We start from the raw sequence: 17,722 nt of genomic DNA, 5'->3' as shown, positions 1-17,722 counted from the left end.
GGTTGCAACACTTTAACTTACCTCACTTATATATGTGGAGTGTTGTATCACAATGTCAATATATTTTGTTTTATCTAGAGATAGTTTTTTTTAAAGTATATAGGTAAACCACTAAAAAATTAAAGATGCACTATCCAAATTATCCTTCAAGGATCTAAAATGTGTGTCTGTTAATTCTTTAAAATTACAGTGATAGGCTAGTAGCCTAGGCTTAGCCTACTAGTAGTGTTTTGAGTAGACTGGGCCTGTTTGTTTCGATCTTGGTAAAATGCAGATATACAAAGATTGAATGTAATTGTTTCACTACTACACCAGCACTCTGTAACTAGATGTCAAGTTTTGTTTTTGCAATAAAGCGGTTTTATTCTAATTACTGGATTAAAAAATTACAAGGGTTATTTTATGATCACTTTTAGTGTTTGGTAATGTTGCATTTACATAACAGTGATGTCCAATCAAAAATTCGAAGCTCATTTGTTATAACAACTGTAACACAATGTGTACAAGAGCTTGTTTTGAACAGCATTGATGCTTCAGCTTCTGTAATTAAAGTATTTTTGGACACTCATTCACCCACTGTTGAAGTCAGTGATAATGGTTGTGGATTTACCAGGAAAAACTTGGAATTTGCAGGTAAATAATCATGTCTGTATGTTTATACAATACAATTATAAACAAAAACCCATTCTTTAAATTTGATGCTTGTCTAGCTTTAGCCTGATTGGTCCAAAAGAATTAAAGATGCACATCATTAAAATGTGTACAAGTTTCATATAAATGCCAAGATTAAGCATTGGTTCGAATTTCTTGTTAAAACACTGATGAGAAACAAATTGTACAGATTTGGTGTGATCTAGGCCAGGGGTCACCAAACTACGAGCCGAAACCGGCCCCCGAACTGATTTCATCCGGCCCGCCACGTGCTGCGGAAATAACAGCTGCACTACAACTGTTAAGGAAAAAAGTTACCAAACTTTTTGTAAAGAACTGACGTTGCTGTTTATCATTAGGCCACCACAAATGGGGACAGCCTAGGCCAAATTTGGAAAGATATAATGTTTTTTCAAGAGCACGATACCCTGTAGTGTATCACAGCAGGCCGAGCAGGGGATAACTTTTCCAGCAACCTTGCGATTTTCATCACAACTTTGCTATTCCACCGCTGACTTTGTTATTTATTGTGCTCAATTCAAGTCAATGGAGATTCTAAATAGTTGTATATCTTTTCTCAATTGGCATCTGGCCCGCAACTGTTAATCTCGCAGCAATCCGGCCCTCAGAGAAAAAAGTTTGGTGACCCCTGATCTAGGCCAATGTACCGGTACATAAATTAAATAGGTTTAATTAATAGCCTACCTAGTTTACAAAATAACAACACATTAAAATGACAACTTTGGTCAGAAGCTTGGAGTTCTTTTTTTTTAACTTGGCTAGCTATAGTGCAGATGTTCTTTAACTTTTTTTAACGCGGACCCCTTAAAAAAAATTTGGTTTGCCTGGACCTCCTTTATGGCCTAGTCCGAGAAACTTTTTTGGTCAGCATGAATTGGACATAACGCAATAAAATTAAAATCTATTGGCAACAAACTTGTTTTTATTCGAATAAGGACCTTCTGATGATCCTCCTTTCAGGGCGAAGCAGGCTGTCAAGGGTTTAGAGAGTTGTAACTATATTTGATTTGAGGTAACAAAATTTATGTTTTATTCAATTTAAGAAATAGCGAATGCAGATTGTTTTTCAGTATCTTCGACTTTATTTTGTTAATGTGAAGGATGCTGCTGTTTGTCTTTAACAAGAACATGAAATTCCAACACGCATCCAACCGGTTTCGACTCTTTGTTTTGATAGTTACCAAGGATGAAAATCCTGACTCACTGACTCGCCTGAAATATATAGTCGCAAAAGGGATTATAGCAGCCATGGCTCTCTTTAACAAAAGAAGATCTGCACAAAGCTTTCACAATCTTAATTAACCTAGCCTAGCTGACGTCTAGCTTAGATAGCTGCAGCCTGCAACTGATGAAATTTTACAATGTTCAAATAGCGGCAAAAACAACAATGTGGAAAGTGCTGCATATAATAAACGTAGGTAACAAAAAACAGAACACAGCAATAACAGCTATCTGGAAACGCCAAACTAGAAATCATCAGCGTTGTTTGAACTTAATCTCTTTTCTGTTGAAAATTTAATCTATTTTTCAAATTATACACTAAGATTTCCATTGGGCCTTCATGGAACCCCTAAACCTAGTCCACGTACCCCTTGGGGTTTCACGGACCCCAGTTTAGGAGCCCCTGCTCTAGTGCAATGTACTGGGCAGTTTTGTTTGCAAAGTCTGCTATACTTTTTTGTAGAGTGAAGTATATATAATATAAAAGTATTTTTGTTTCCCCTTGTATGAGCCCCTTGAGTTTGCCATCCATGTACAGTAAAGTTGCCAAAATGTGTTGGTTATGCCTTTTTACTTGTTTATATTAATTATTATATGATTTTCAATTTTTTATACATTATTTATTCAAGCAACAAAGGTTTTGAATGATGAAAAGCTGTGAAAATGACAGTAGAAGTATAAAATTATGTCAGCTGATCAATCTGTTTTAATTTATTTTTATGAATTAAATTTTGCACAGAATGTGAATAGTCTTTAAAATAATTTGAGAATCTGCTGCTTCTTCACCTTGCCCAGATTAATTCACAAGTGTGTAGTTTATTTTATAAGAGATACCGTTTTTTAGTATTACAAATCTTATTGTATTTAACATTGTAACAGTAGATGTTCAGTGAGCTCTTACACTGACGACATTAAAAGTGGTTACCTCATAGCCTAATCTTTGAGCACTGTACCGGTATATAATATATGTTGTTTGTATTATTTCATTGTTTTAGATATGGTCATTGGTCAGCTTTGTCTGATGCAAATACTACCGGTAATAATGTAATAAATTAATAATACAGTAGAATTCGCCTATAACGACACCTCTAGGGGATTGCAAAAACTGACGTTATAGGCCAACTACCGCAAACTATTCCAACACTGTCATTTGATTAAAGAAAGAGGTGTATAATCCAGTCAGGTTTACTGTGTACCACCAAACTGAAAAAAGTCACGCAGAAAAAACAGTAAACAAAGAACTTGTTTAAAAAAAATAACCTACAGCGAAAGGTACAGGAAATTTGCGCATACAGCTCGTTATATACAGTACCGGTGTCACGATTTCTTTCTATCTCTTACCAGGAAAAAGACTTGGAAAGGTTCAATGACGTAGTTTAATGGGTCAAACCGAAAAGCAGTCAATTAAATGTCGAATAATTCTACTAGTGAAATGATAATCTGACTTCTTGAAGAACTTTAACGAACGGCTTCTCAAATAACTCTAATTTCTGCATCAACTACCAATCCACAACTCATAGCACACCTCTCATAATCAACTCATAATAATCACCATAATAAAAAAAAATTACACAAACTACACCACTATTTATATAGTTGGTTGTTCAGTCCAGTAACTTCGAGAAGGTGACGTAGTATTGCATCACACGAACTCATCGTCGGTCACGTAGCATTGAGCGGCATAAACAAGCAAGTTTAAAGAAATCTAAAGAATGTCACGTAGGGGTAGAGGACTGTTACATAATACAGATTTCGTAATCAGAGGTCCATTCGTTAACAACCTTGTGACATCATGACAAACGATATTGGCAATTGTGAAAACAACAGAACGTTTCAGATACAGAATGATTTAGAATTACGTTGCAGAACAACGACTTCACAATTAGAGGTTACTACTGGTCATTGACCGATAATAACATACCGCACCAGAATTCTACAACCAAAACAACACGCTCGTTGAAGATACAAAGCAAGCCATCGCGAGGCATTGCACCTTGATTGTGACATACGCCCCCCCTTAGAATATTGTTGCAAACAATATAACAACACAATCAATACAAAACACACCACAAAACAATTAATTACTCAATAATCAATTCTCATAAGTCCATCGTTGCATGATCTACCAACGATAGCTTTTCTCAAAACAATAGTCACGTTTTCTGCGAAAGTTTCCAACGTCCTCAATAACTTCAGTGCATCGGCGAGCGAGATGACCCATCTTCTTACATCGGAAACACCTCCTCTCCGGACAGTCCTTGGCGAGATGACCTTCTTTGTGACAGTTGTAGCAAGCCTTTTCATCAAAAGAGCAGCTCCTGGCTATGTGTCCAATCTCCCCACATCGGTAGCAGTGGTTGTCACGGCAACGTCTGTTTTCCGAATGTCCGCCGTCAGCAACGCACTCCCTAGCGAAGTGTCCGCGTCTACCGCATCGATAGCAAACTCCAAATGGTCGTCGCCTGCCCCCTCTCCTCGGTTCTTCGCGCTCGTAATATCCGTCATCGTGAGATCGTTGCTGATTATCTGCAGAACAATCTCGAGCAAAGTGACCATTCTTGCCACAAGAATAACAAGTAACTTCAGAATTACTCTCAATAACATTTCCGATTATAAGATCAACTAAAGAGTTTTGTAAACATAACGCTTTCACAGTCCCACTACAATATGGAGTTTCGATATATATCTTCGCTAACGGTCCTTGGATTGAAGTGTTATTTATTGACATCACAATTCCAGTTTTTCCCGTTAATTGACTGTCTTTAACCAAATCTCTCCTCACTATTATACCAGTAGAACCAGAATCACGTAAAACTTTTACCTTTTTGTTTCCAACTTTTCCATCTACTACTGGCAGGTAATCTTCAGGTATTATTTTTTCGCAAACATCTTCATCCGGTCTCTCCTCCTCAAGCGTGGGTTCAGGAATCATTAACGCACAACCGCATCGATAAACGTCCGTGTCTTCATCTTTTCCAGACTAATTGGATCGGGACAACGACTTGTCCTTGCATTCCTTCGCTTCGTGTCCTTGCCTATTGCAACGATTGCACCACTTCCTCGATTCCTGATGATTTCTGTTAGTCTTCTTCCGGCAGTTAACAGACTTATGACCTAAGCCATTACAATTAAAACAACGTACTTCTCTTGGAACAGCACCTCCTTTAGAATTATTTGTTTGCTCCTCGTCATTATCGCATGACAGTGTTTCTTCAGTCGACAACTTCTCATCATGAGCAACTAAATACTGTTCCGCCACACTGGCTATGTCTTCTAGAGACTTTGGACTTCTCTCCATTAAATAAACAGACAGATCTTTTGAACATGAATCTGTGAATTGTTCCTTAACTATAAGGTTTGCCAATCCGTCCAATGATTGTTCGGCCCCCGAAAGTTCAAACCATTTTAACAAAAGGTTTCTCAAACGTTCAATAAATTGACCTGGGCTTTCGTGTTGTTCAGGCTTTGCCTCACGGAATCTTTGACGGTATCCATGCTCGGTAAAATTGTATCGCTTTAACAGAGCTAACTTCAATCTGTCGTAGTTCATGGCTTTTTCTTGCGAAAGTCTTGAATATACATCAAGAGCTTGTCCCGATAATAACATGCTTAGCTGGGTAGCCCACGTCGACTTCTCCAATTTGGCTATTGTAGCATATCTTTCAAATCTTAACAAGTAACTATCCAACTCATCTTTTTCTTCAACAAATGATGGCAAATCTGGACGTCTAACTTGCGCCACAATAACATCTCGAGCATTATCATTAGTAGAATTAGATCGCTCACCAATGTCCAGCTTTTGTCTTTCTAATTCAAGTTTTAACTTTTCCAATTCATATTGCGCTCTTCTTTCTTCAGCTTCTGCTTCGCGCTGCGCTTGTTTCTCTTCAGCTTCTCGTTGAGCTTGTTTTTCTTCAGCTTCGCGCTGCGCTTGTTTCTCTTCAGCTTCTCGTTGAGCTTGTTTTTCTTCAGCTTTGCACTGCGCCCGCTTCTCCTCTGCTTCAGCTTCAAGTTGTGCTTTCCTTATTTCACGAGCAGCTCTTCTATCTTCTCTTTCGTCAGCTTCTCGCTGAGCTTTTTGGTCCATTATCTTGTGATACTCTTCCATCACAAACTGAGACTTTTCATTACCAGTCAGCCCCATTCGTTCAGCCATGCTCCCTAAGTCTTCAATCATCTCATGTTTGACAGTATCCGCCATCTTGACATTAATTTATTATTCTTTCAATAAATCTTCGGTATTCTTCGGTTTTTCGGTTAAATTTTTTCGGTTTAATCCCGGACGAGCCCCCAGAATGTCACGATTTATTTCTATCTGGTTACAAGAGTAGGTGCTCACTGCCTACCTACAATCCCTCCTCGGTCTGCCTCAATCATAATTGCAATTGTTTCTTGATTTATTTATTGAGTTAGTGAGTTGGGATAAAAACTTGATTTTGTATAAACTTACATTGGCTTTAACACGACAACTTAAATCCGTGGTACACATTCATTTCTCTAGCTTGCTTTTTTCGATAATGAAATGAAACTCAACACAAAGGCAGGCAAAATTGTGTCCAGAAACAACGGCTCCCGGCACGCAGCAAAAGGCGATAATCAGTTGTGAAATCTCTTTGCCACCAGGCAAGCCACGTCACGCAGAACACAGAAACAACGCAAATTCAACGTTGCTTAATTCAACCAGCCAAGTTACAAAATTCATCCCAATTTCAATTCTAATCAAGAGGGCAATCGACCCGCCGGAACATTGCGGCCCCTAATTATGGCACATAATTAAACAAAGGTTGAAGTAGAAGGGTCGATTCCCGACATGCAATACACAGAAAGTATGTACATTAAAACTACACAAAAACGGTGATTATCCTTTGATAGCAGTGCAAGGCACTTGGACACCCTGGCCACAATGGCCTGGCGAATACTTACACGATTAACGATTAATATCTACGTTAGTTTCATGAGACATACATTGTAGCAAACAAATCAAACGCACTACACAGTAACTAACTAGCTACTTATAATGACGCAAATCACTGAGATCGCTGGCGAATACTTACACGATTACTATTTACATCATTTTCATGAAACACACAGTAGCAAACAAATCAAATGCATTACACAGTAACTAACTAGCTACTTATAATGAGGCCGATCACTGAGATCGCTGTAGAGCATACATTACTAGGACATGTTGTTGAGTTACGCATATTGGGGCCCTGCGGATGACACATAGAGATACGCAGGTTAAAAAACAGATTTGCGCGGTACATATCTACAATACACTACAAATTTAAATGAAAGGCAAGGGTGGTACAGATGTCTCCACGACACCCGCTAACAACAGACCAGGGCGGGGCCGGGTCCAGAACGCAGTCAAGCATCCCCCACAGGAGCAACGCACGATATATCCCTTAGGACCAGATCCACTTTGACCTCACCCGATGCCTCATCCACCACTGAGACTGCCACCCTGACGCGCCGGACAATCGGTTTTCCTTTCCTAATTTGGGGGATGATCTCATGGACTCTCCCCAGACGGTACCTCCCTCTCTTAGTTATATCTTCTGGGGAACCAACCACCACTAATTGGCCAGGCTGTAGGTTTTCCACCAAACTGGCCCACTTTTTTCTACCCTGCAGGGAAGGTAAATAGAAAGAGATCCATTTCTCCCAGAAACTGTGAGATAGAGCCAGGTTATACCTATAGTCTCTCCGTAACTCATCTCGGTCATGAGGATTTCCTACTGATGAAAATGGGCTCAAGAAGGGGTTAAGGAGTGCGGCTGGGGTGATAACAGTAGAATCCTTAGGGTCATCACAGACAGGGACTAAAGGTCTTTCGTTGACTATTCTTGTGGCACTACCCGTAAATGTAAGAAGTTCAACAAAGTTGGGTTTCCGTGATGAGTTCCCAATAACGTGGGAAAAGGCAATTTTGAATTGCTTGACCATTGCTTCCCAGGCCCCTCCCTGGGCCGGGGCATACGGAGGAATGAACTCCCAGTTAATTCCCTTTTTTCGCAAAGAAGTTTGAATTTCAGAAGACTCCAGAATTTCTGGTAGTCTTTTAGATGCCGCTTGAAATGTGGTCCCGTTATCTGAGTACATGTTACGTATAGATCCACGCAAGTCTACAAATCTGGTAAATGCTAAAACAAATTCATTGTAAGATAGTGACGTCACAAGTTCCACATGGATTGCTCTACTCGCAAGGCAGGTAAATAACAAACCCCATGCTTTCTTTTGGCTTCTTCCCTCCACAAACGTCATTGGACCAAAATAATCTACGCCACTGTTGAAGAAGGGTTTGTCATAGGCCGTGGTTCGTGGTAATGGTAGATCCGACATAAGCTGCCTGATAGGCTTTGCTTTCTCTAAGGCACATGGAGCGCAATCATGCAAATAATGTTTCACCGAGGAATTACCATTTGCAATCCAAAAACGTTGGCGAGTAGATAACAGTGTCTGTTGCACACCACAGTGATAGCTATCACAATGAGCGTCAAGGACAACTAGCCGTGTCAATGCGTGCCTCGAAGGCAAAATAAGAGGATGCTTCGCATCGACAGTTATTTCGGGAGACTTACTCAAACGACCTTCAATACGAAGTCTCCCCCGTGTGTCCACACAAGGACGATACTTTTTTAGAGAGCGCAACTCTCTCAAGCACTGTTTATCAGCGCCAGCTTCGCTCGAAGCAAGACGTTTTGTTACCACATCGATCGACTCTGGCAGACCGTCACAACTTAACAAATCTCTATACACTACTTTCTGTACGTAGGAAACAACCCTATTTAAAGCGTCCTCTAGATAAGATGCATTTAACTTTGGTTTTACATACCCATGTTTCTTGCATTTGGATACAATGAACTCCGTGAAAGCTACAAGATAGGCGGCTCTCTTTTTCAACACGTACAGAGTAGGTGCGGTTTCGATCATCTTGCTAATGGAGCCAGTTGCATTTTCTCTTACCGTCATCTCCGGCGACAGTTCCATTTTACGAATAGCAGCATCTGCTCCATTCATCGTTGGGACCTCGCCTTCCTGCATGAGAAAAGATGGGCCGCTCAACCACATCTCTCTGGAACCTGCTTTGGTGATGGCGTTCGGTCTGGTTCCAACGTCTGCAGAGTTGAGATGTGTCGGACAGTAATGCCATTCGCTCACCTCTGACAAGAGTAAAATACGATTTAACCTACGAGTAACAAACTTGCATAATCGTAATTCAGGGTTTCTGATCCACTGAAGGACAGTATTCGAGTCACACCAGAAATGTTTTCTAAGATCAGGCAGGTGGAGTGCATTAGCTGCCTGGTTTAACAGCTCCGTAGTATTAAGCGCGGCTACAAGCTCCTTTCTGGCAATCGGCCATGCACTTTGATGCTTGAGGACAACCCTACTTTTGCCAAAAACGAAGGATACACAAGGGACTCCATTACACAGCCTACGTATATACACCACGGAAGCAAAGGAGTGATTGGAAGCATCACTGAATCCATGTAACTGATATACGATATCATCTGCGCAACACGGCTCGGTGTTTACAAAATACCATCTAGGTATAGAAAATTCTTTCAGCAAATCTAAAGAATGAAACCACGACTTCCATTCTTTTATGTAGTCGGGTGGCACTTCGGTGTCCCAATCAAGACCTTCAATAGTTAAACGCTGCAGAATTAACCTAGCTTTCTGGAAGAATGGCGCGCCGAACCCTAATGGATCGAAATTTTGGCCAAGTTGGCTTAACATTGAGCGACGTGTGTACTTCTCCAAAGGTCGGAGAGAGCACTTAATGTATAATGAATCTGATTCAGTTTGCCACACGCAACCTAGAGTTTTTGCTACTGGTAAGTCTGTATCGTCTTTTTCCAGGTCAACATCGCGAAAGGAAGAAGCTAACATCTCCTTTTTGAAGTTGGACAAAACATCCAACGCCCCTTTGTTGGCACTCCATTTCACCAAACTAAAGCCTCGGCTATCGAACAAGTCAATGGCTTCTTTTGCAATCTCACTGACCTCATCAAGGCTATTTCCAGAGAATATCAGATCGTCCATATACATATTTTTTCGAATGGTACTCAAGGTCAGGTCACTGGCTCCAGTGGGGTTTTGTTCAATCATTTTTTGAATAGCTAAGCAGGCGATGTATGGACTGCTTTTAATTCCCCAAGGGTGTACACAAAATCTAAACGGAATTACTTTGCCCTTTTCGATATCATTATTCTCAAACCATAGCAAACGGAACAAGTCGCGTTGTTCCATTGGTAATTGAATCTGGAAGAAGCACTTGGTTAGGTCTGCCATTAGGCCAAACTTTCCCAATCTAAAGCGAGCCAGAACTTGTGTTAAAGGGTTTAATATGTCTGGGCCCGACAAAATCACATCATTAACACACCTACCCTTAAACTCAGATTTGCCGTCATATACCACTCGCTTTTTTGCTTGAGATGTCACAAAATATGGTAAGTACCACACACATGCCGATGAGTCGTCGTCTTTTACTAGCTCGATGTACTCACTGGACTGCATTTCAGTCATCGTGTCTACTAAGAATAATCGAACATCAGATTGCTTTAAAGCCTTTCGTCGTAAGCTCAGAACACGGTCAAGAGCCAAAGAGTGGTTATCCGGTAATTCAAAGTCGGTTTTTAACGGTACGGGCATTTCAAATCTCCCATCTTCAACTTTCATTTGCGTCTCAACAAATTTTTGTGCTATGACATCATTGCGGGACAGTTCTATCGTTTCATCTGATAGGGTTAAATCCTTTATTACATGTTTTAAGCGACTGATTTCAATCTCCTGCGCATCAAAACTGTCAAGACTAAGTGACTCCTCAGCGACGTTACCATTAATGGCAACACGACGTACTTTAGAATTACCAGAGATCATAGAACCTCGACCTCCACTAGCCAGCCAGCCCAGTGGGGTTAAAATAGCATGGGGCTCTTCTAGGGTGCATCATCTGCCCTTTTTCGTTTAAATTTTGTTCTGCAGTTGTCAGAAGTGTTCCTTTTGTCAAAGTAAACACACCTGTGAAGTTTTATGCGAAATGATTTGGATCTAGGGGTACCACATCGCGAATGAATTTTTGATATATAGACGTCAAGCGAAAAATGCGAAAAGCCTAGTTTCAGATGGCATGTCTGTGGTACACATATGTACCGTTAGTCCAAAAGCGTTAAATCATTCATTTTAGGGTTTTTCTCCTTAAACTGCAGACCTTTTGATCATTTTATTGCAAAAAAATTCGCTGAAATTTATCTAAACTTTAACATTCACTGTTTTGGTCACAAAACACCAATAAATGCACATTGTTTTGCTGAATTTGCAAAATTCTGTATTTTCGGAATTGAAATAACACAGTTAGAAAAGGCACAGTTTCCTGCTCAACAAAATATGTAGTATCCATTAAACATTGTTGTTCATTTTCTTCTTCCGTAAATTCGGACACTGCCGATAGCTCCTTCAACAGTCTGCAGAACAGTTGGGAATCTCTGTTCAGACCTTGTCGATGAAACATAGTCGCATCCAAGCTTTACGCCCCGTTCAGCTGCATCATTCACTACTCTCAGCTGCCTTACAACTGTGTAGCAAGCTGCATATGAAGGACAGCTGTCTCACTGAAGAACATTTTCTTCCATGAAACTTGTACAATGGCCAAGCTTTAATGCTGCAAAAAGGAACCAGGAATCTTCATTGATTAGATCAGCCAACTTGGTGGCTGACAACATTGGAATCAACCTTGGTTTTCCAAAACCTTCTACAAATCTTTTTAATGGCTGTCTGAAACTTTTCATTTTCTTTAGTATTGCTCTTGCCATTGCTGCTTTCTCAGCTGGCAGTGTCTTGGTGCTGAAAAGGGCAAAGGGAACAAATTCTCCAGACAAGTACCATGTGTGTAGCATGAAATATTTGAGCGCTACCTCTGCTACCAGCTTGTCTTCTTCTTTGTATTGGTGTAAGACTTCAATAAAGCGCAAGTTGTTTGTTGGTGCGTTGACTTGGCACGGTGCTAAAAACCAGTACCAGCCATAGCACGACAAGATAAATTTGACAAGACGTTGAAACTTTGCAATTTGAATGTAATACACCATTTGCACGTCATGAACCAGTATGTCTGATAGAATGCAAAGGGATAAGTGTTCAACCATGTCGGAGTCGGTGTTTTTGTTATAGCAAAATACTGGATGCACAGTTGCTTGGGCATGTGTCCAGTGAAAGCCCTGGATTTCATTTTGCACATGAAAGGAATAATGTCGGCAGCCGTGGCCGAGTGGTTAGCGCGTTGGGCTCGCAGTCGAGAGTTCGACTCCAGCCACTCGCACTTGCTGTTGTTTCTCTGGGCAAGAAACTTTACGACAATTGCCTCTACCTAGTGATCGATTTCGAGTAATGGGTAGTACCAAATTTAAGTCATAAGTAAAGTAGACAACCGGAAACAGACATTGCTGTCGGCTGCAGCGTGGGTCAGGTGTATGTCGGAAGGCGTACACCGATGCATAGCGCTCAAGTCCGCTTTCCCGCAATGCAGGATAAAGATAAACAAACAAACAAACAAACAAACAATTCTCTGAAAAGTTCATTGCAATCAAAACTTCACCTTCTTGCAAATTTTCTTTTCTGGACTTGTAATAATTTGATTGAGCTTTGGACACACAACTATGTGAAAGAAGTTAGATCAGCTTCTCAATCAAGGTTTCTATGAAATCTGAAACACTCGTGATCAACTGATCATCGTAACAATTTCTGCTCTATCAACTGTTGTCCACTGTTTAATAGTGATGTCTTCATCATGATCCTCAAACAGCGAGTTGAGGTGGCTTCTCAAAACTTCTGAAGATGAACATTGGTCAATGGTCACACTTGCAAAACATGCATTCTCTTGAGGTAATATCACAGACTATTAAAGAATGCAAGTCTGTTAGATTGTGCCAAACTTCCCGCCTCTATCAGTAACTTGGGATTCTCATGAATTAGACAAACACAAACTGAATGGGTTCCGGAAGCTCCTGCCAAAACGCACCATTTTGGCCTTAATGTGAAAAATTTTGATAAACCAATCTTCATATCTGGTTGTCTCTTTTTAAACTCCTGATACAACTCACTTAGTGTCACCAAAACCAATCTGTTTTGTTGATAGCATTTTTTGCGCACGGACACTTTATCCTTTTGTCTTGGAAGTAACCTACTAAATTCATCATCTTCATAGAACTTCAACACATAATCAATAATCTCTTGAGGGAAAGCCCTTTGTCGACGTGGTTGAGGTTTTGGAAGATTGGTTTTGGTGACACTAAATGAGTTGTATCAGGAGTTTAAAAAGAGACAACCAGATATGAAGATTGGTTTGTCAAAATTTTGCACATTAAGGCCAAAATGGTACGTTTTGGCAGGAGCTTCCGGAACCCATTCAGTTTGTGTTTGACTAATTCATGAGAATCCCAATTTAACGTTGTAACTCCTGTATAAGACGTTGTAACCGGCCACGGAATTGGTTTTAACGTCTCCCCTCAGTTAGTTGTTTAAACTGTGCTACCCATCCTTCTTTCACTTTTAAAAATACATGGTACACTTACTACAGCAAACTACCTCGTTTCTACTCAATTATCCCACTTCATATATGGAAGCTAGAAATCCAAGGAAATTATCTTTCATTTAAGCCAAGTTGCAGAAAAATCGAAGTAGAGTGTTTTTTGCTATAAGCGATCAAAGTTTCGTCATGCATGACTGATCACAAATAGTCATGTGGGAAACTAGCCACTTGGTGGCCTGTAGTGATATAACAACAAACAAAAATATATCTTTTCAGAACCTCCTTACTTTGGATAACTCATATGCATTGGAATTTTCAAGTTACCATTTGAAACACCTTCATAATAGCCTAATAGGTCAAACAAAATTTGCAGTTAATTTTTACGCATGAGCGATCACGAAAAGGGCCAATTTTCAATCATCGATATCCCAAAAAGTACTGGGCCGATTTTGGTATAATTGGTTTCACGTTTCTCAGAATTGCACAGAGATTCTACATATGAAATTTCATAAAAATCTACGACATATGGTTCCACAACTGTACCAGTAGCCATGAAATGACCCCAAAATAACAAAAAATGACATAATTTAATCCAATTGTGGTACCCCTAGATGTTAATGAATTCTTCTGAAAAGTTGCACATCTTCAACAATCATAAAAAGGAACATTTTAATCCACTGCAGAAAATCAAAGAAAAAAATGAGGGGCAGATGATGCACCCTAGGCTCTTCCCGAGTCATGCCAACACGTTCTTCTAATACTCGCATCAAGTAAGCATGGTCATTCCCGATTAGAATATCGACCGACATTTTGTTAGGTAACGAAATCAATTCAACATTATCGAAATGTGAAAACCTATTTAAGTCTTGATGCTGCAGCAATGTTTCGACATGGTCACTCCAAGGTGCATTTACCACTGCTTCCACATCACCATACAGTTCGTCAGTAACTAAGGATTGGATATTAAATTTAACCAGATCAGAGTGTATTTCTTGTTTGCCTGCTAGAGTGTCCATGCGGAAGGATACATTATCCGTGGCTTTTAGATACAATTCTTTAGCCAATCGGCTTGAAACAAATGTGAGCTGCGAGCCTGGGTCGTGTTGACAGTAAACCAGAGTGGTCTCTCCATTAGATGGGTTTATGACTCGCACAGCCGTGACACGATTAAACACTGCCCTCTTATGAGCGATGCTTACACTACGATTAGTGACGGCAGGTGCCGTTCTAAGACCATTGCCATTGCCCGATGTTCCTTGAGGACTCACATAAGCGTCGTGCAGTAGATAATAGTGCTTAAATCGGAAATGTTCGCCGCAGCGCCTACAATTACATGATTGGGTGCAGTTTTTTGCTTCGTGTCCTAGACGTAGGCAGTTTAGACAACGACCAGTCGTGGCGATGACATCTCGGCGTCGCGACGGCGTCAAGTTTAGGAACTCAGGACAATTGGGTAGTCTGTGACGCTCTTGCTTATTCCTACTCTCACAATAGATACAAAGTATGTCCTTCCTCGTACCCTCAAAAGAGCGGCTACCAAACGTTTCTTCTCGGCTCCCAGAACAAAAGCCAGACCCGCGACTGCTACCTTGGGTGACATTTCTGACAGGCTGTGCTGAGGTTTGACGAATACGCATAATGTGATTATCACTCGCCGACCGTTTTGTATCTTTTCTAGCAACGACTTCTTCCATTAAGCGTATGGCGAAGTCCGTAGAGCGACACGTCTCTTCGCAATTTACGAAATCCATTAGGCTTTGGAAGCTTGGTTCCTCGGTGCTATCATATTGCTCTTTCAGATAGTACAAAAAGTCTTTCTTCGCATATCCAGATAATCGACCTGCCAAGTCTAGTACAAAACGTCCTTCTAGCTGATGGCGCTGGTTATACGCCCTAGCGAAGAGGGTACACTGAGCCAGCTCGTCTTTGAATTCCTTTATTGAGGATGATGACATCCCAGATAATTTATTGCCATGCCGTATCCGCCGAATCTCCGGTTCCGCGAGAAATCCGCCTCTAACGCCAAAGCGCTGCGACAAGCGATCCAACGACATATCGATCCTTTCCTTTTCGCTCCAACCAGAAGTATCCGATGCTAAGTTTGAAATGGTTTGCGCGGCGCTACGTACGCAGGCTGCCTGTAGCAAAGTCAGCCGATTTCCCTCAAATGGGCAACTCTCCATTAGTGATTCGATACGGTTTTTAAAAAATATAAATGGCATGTTGTTGCCGTCATAGTTGATTAATGCGGCCCTGTCATAGAAAGTGCGACAATTATGATATTTATAGAACCAGTTTTGTTGATCCTCAGCGCCTCTGTTTGCATTAAGCCCTGGCGGGGGTGTCATAGCATGTCGAGTTTCACGGCCATCATCTTTAACTAGTGGTAAATTACATCTCTCATCTTTAAGATCTTTCCTTACAGTTAAGGGGCATGTTTGTGACGGTTTCACAACCTTCTCTCTATGAAAATCACGTTGATAATCATAATGAGGTTCTCTTTCCGCGGCCCCATGGGTCCCCCCGGGCGGTTTTGCCAGAAAATTATCTTTAGTCCACGTTCTATACTTGTTTGTGAGGGCGTTTCCTGGAAAGAGCTTTCTTAGGGGAGTTTCTCTATGTGGCGGTTCCATTAAATTCTCCTGTTTAGCCTGGCTCTGTTTAGGTTGGGCATCTATGCTAGCGGCCCCATGAATGTCATGGGATCTCCCAGGCGGATTGATAATGTCAGCGTCCCACCTCTGGACCTTTTCTATCGCTGTAGGGATGTAGTCGGTGACTCCGAGACTACTGGCCGTAGGCCGTCGTTGCCCGCGCTCCGACCCTTGGTCCGATCCACATTGTGAAAACAAGTCAAGCTTACTTTGCCTTGCTCTCAGTTCGGCTGCCTTGATCTGCATTTCAATTTCGGCTCTGGCTTCGGCTTCCTCTGCTTCGGCTCTGGCTTCCTCTGCTTTGGCTTTGGCTCTGGCTTCCTCTGCTTTGGCTTTGGTCACCCGCATCTGTTTTTCCCACCGCAACTTCTCTATTTCGAGCCGGATTTCAATCTCTTCTTCTTTTGAACGGCGCGAGCGACTACTCGAAGCACTGCTGGTTGATTTTCCTTTTATTGTACCTAATTTTGTATCTACCTTGGAGATTTGCTTCTGTTTTATAGTACGTCTCAATTCCTCAATCTCTGACCTGACCTGTTCTGTAGCTTCAGATATCATAGTGCTATCCTTTAGTTTATTCGCAAGTTCTAACAGTTCTCCAAAGTTGCCCTCTAACTCCGCCATATCAACCAAGGCCCGCTCTAGCAACGCTTCATCATGTACCATGGGGAGACCTCTCCTTAATTCTCCAACCCCCTGCAGCACCTCTCTTTTTTTGTGTCTGACGTCCCTGAGCACAGCTTCTGCACTGGAATCAGCATGGGTAAGGCTGCCATGAACCCCCTGAGGATACACCTGCCCAACGCCCGGGTGTTCCGCCGCACCACCCCCAGACGCAGCGCCCCCTGTCCCACTGCCAACGGGAAACGCACGAGATACCGGATGGCCACCGTCACCTTCCATTTATCAATTTAAAAAAATTACACTACTGTATACTATAGCCTACACACACTAAAAGCGACACACGTAACGTAATGGACAGCGTAACCAACATTAATTAGTAACTTACCGCTCTCTGAGTTACGGTGGAGCAAGCCTTTTGACAAACAATACAGTATTTTACACAAGTTGTTATACACAATTAGGCTCCGGTACAATAGAGTTCCAGTTTACAACACAATTAAAGTACGGTTATATTAAAGTCCTTTCGTTGCAGGAATGTGCTGACCACCCCTTCAGAAGTCTTCCTTGGTTGAAATTTAAATTTGTTAGTCTTTAAGTTAGTCCTTTAGTTCTTGTTCTTTCAATTCTGTCAATTTTGTTAGTTCTTTTAATTCTTTTATTTCGTTATTTAGATACTTTATAGTTCTTTACTTCAGTTGTCCAATTATCAAGTTTTTATTTTTGGTTACAAGAGTAGGTGCTCACTGCCTACCTACAATCCCTCCTCGGTCTGCCTCAATCATAATTGCAATTGTTTCTTGATTTATTTATTGAGTTAGTGAGTTGGGATAAAAACTTGATTTTGTATAAACTTACATTGGCTTTAACACGACAACTTAAATCCGTGGTACACATTCATTTCTCTAGCTTGCTTTTTTCGATAATGAAATGAAACTCAACACAAAGGCAGGCAAAATTGTGTCCAGAAACAACGGCTCCCGGCACGCAGCAAAAGGCGATAATCAGTTGTGAAATCTCT

General features: G+C 41.1%; 1 protein-coding gene across 1 annotated transcript in view; it reads left to right on the top strand.

Annotated features, from left to right (window-relative positions):
* Positions 1-425: 425 nt before the first annotated feature.
* LOC145780616 (uncharacterized) overlaps positions 426-17,722 on the top strand; it is a 28,343-nt gene continuing 11,046 nt past the window's right edge. The window contains exon 1 of the mRNA XM_082592241.1: positions 426-633. Within this exon, the coding sequence (XP_082448367.1) occupies positions 426-633 (208 nt within the window). The remainder of the gene's footprint in view (positions 634-17,722) is intronic.

Source organism: Aplidium turbinatum, chromosome 12, assembly GCF_918807975.1.
Source record: "Aplidium turbinatum chromosome 12, kaAplTurb1.1, whole genome shotgun sequence".
NCBI classification, from domain to species: Eukaryota; Metazoa; Chordata; class Ascidiacea; order Aplousobranchia; family Polyclinidae; genus Aplidium; species Aplidium turbinatum.
The sequence above is the reverse complement of the archived record's forward strand: the minus strand, read 5'-3'. Positions and strand labels throughout refer to the sequence as shown.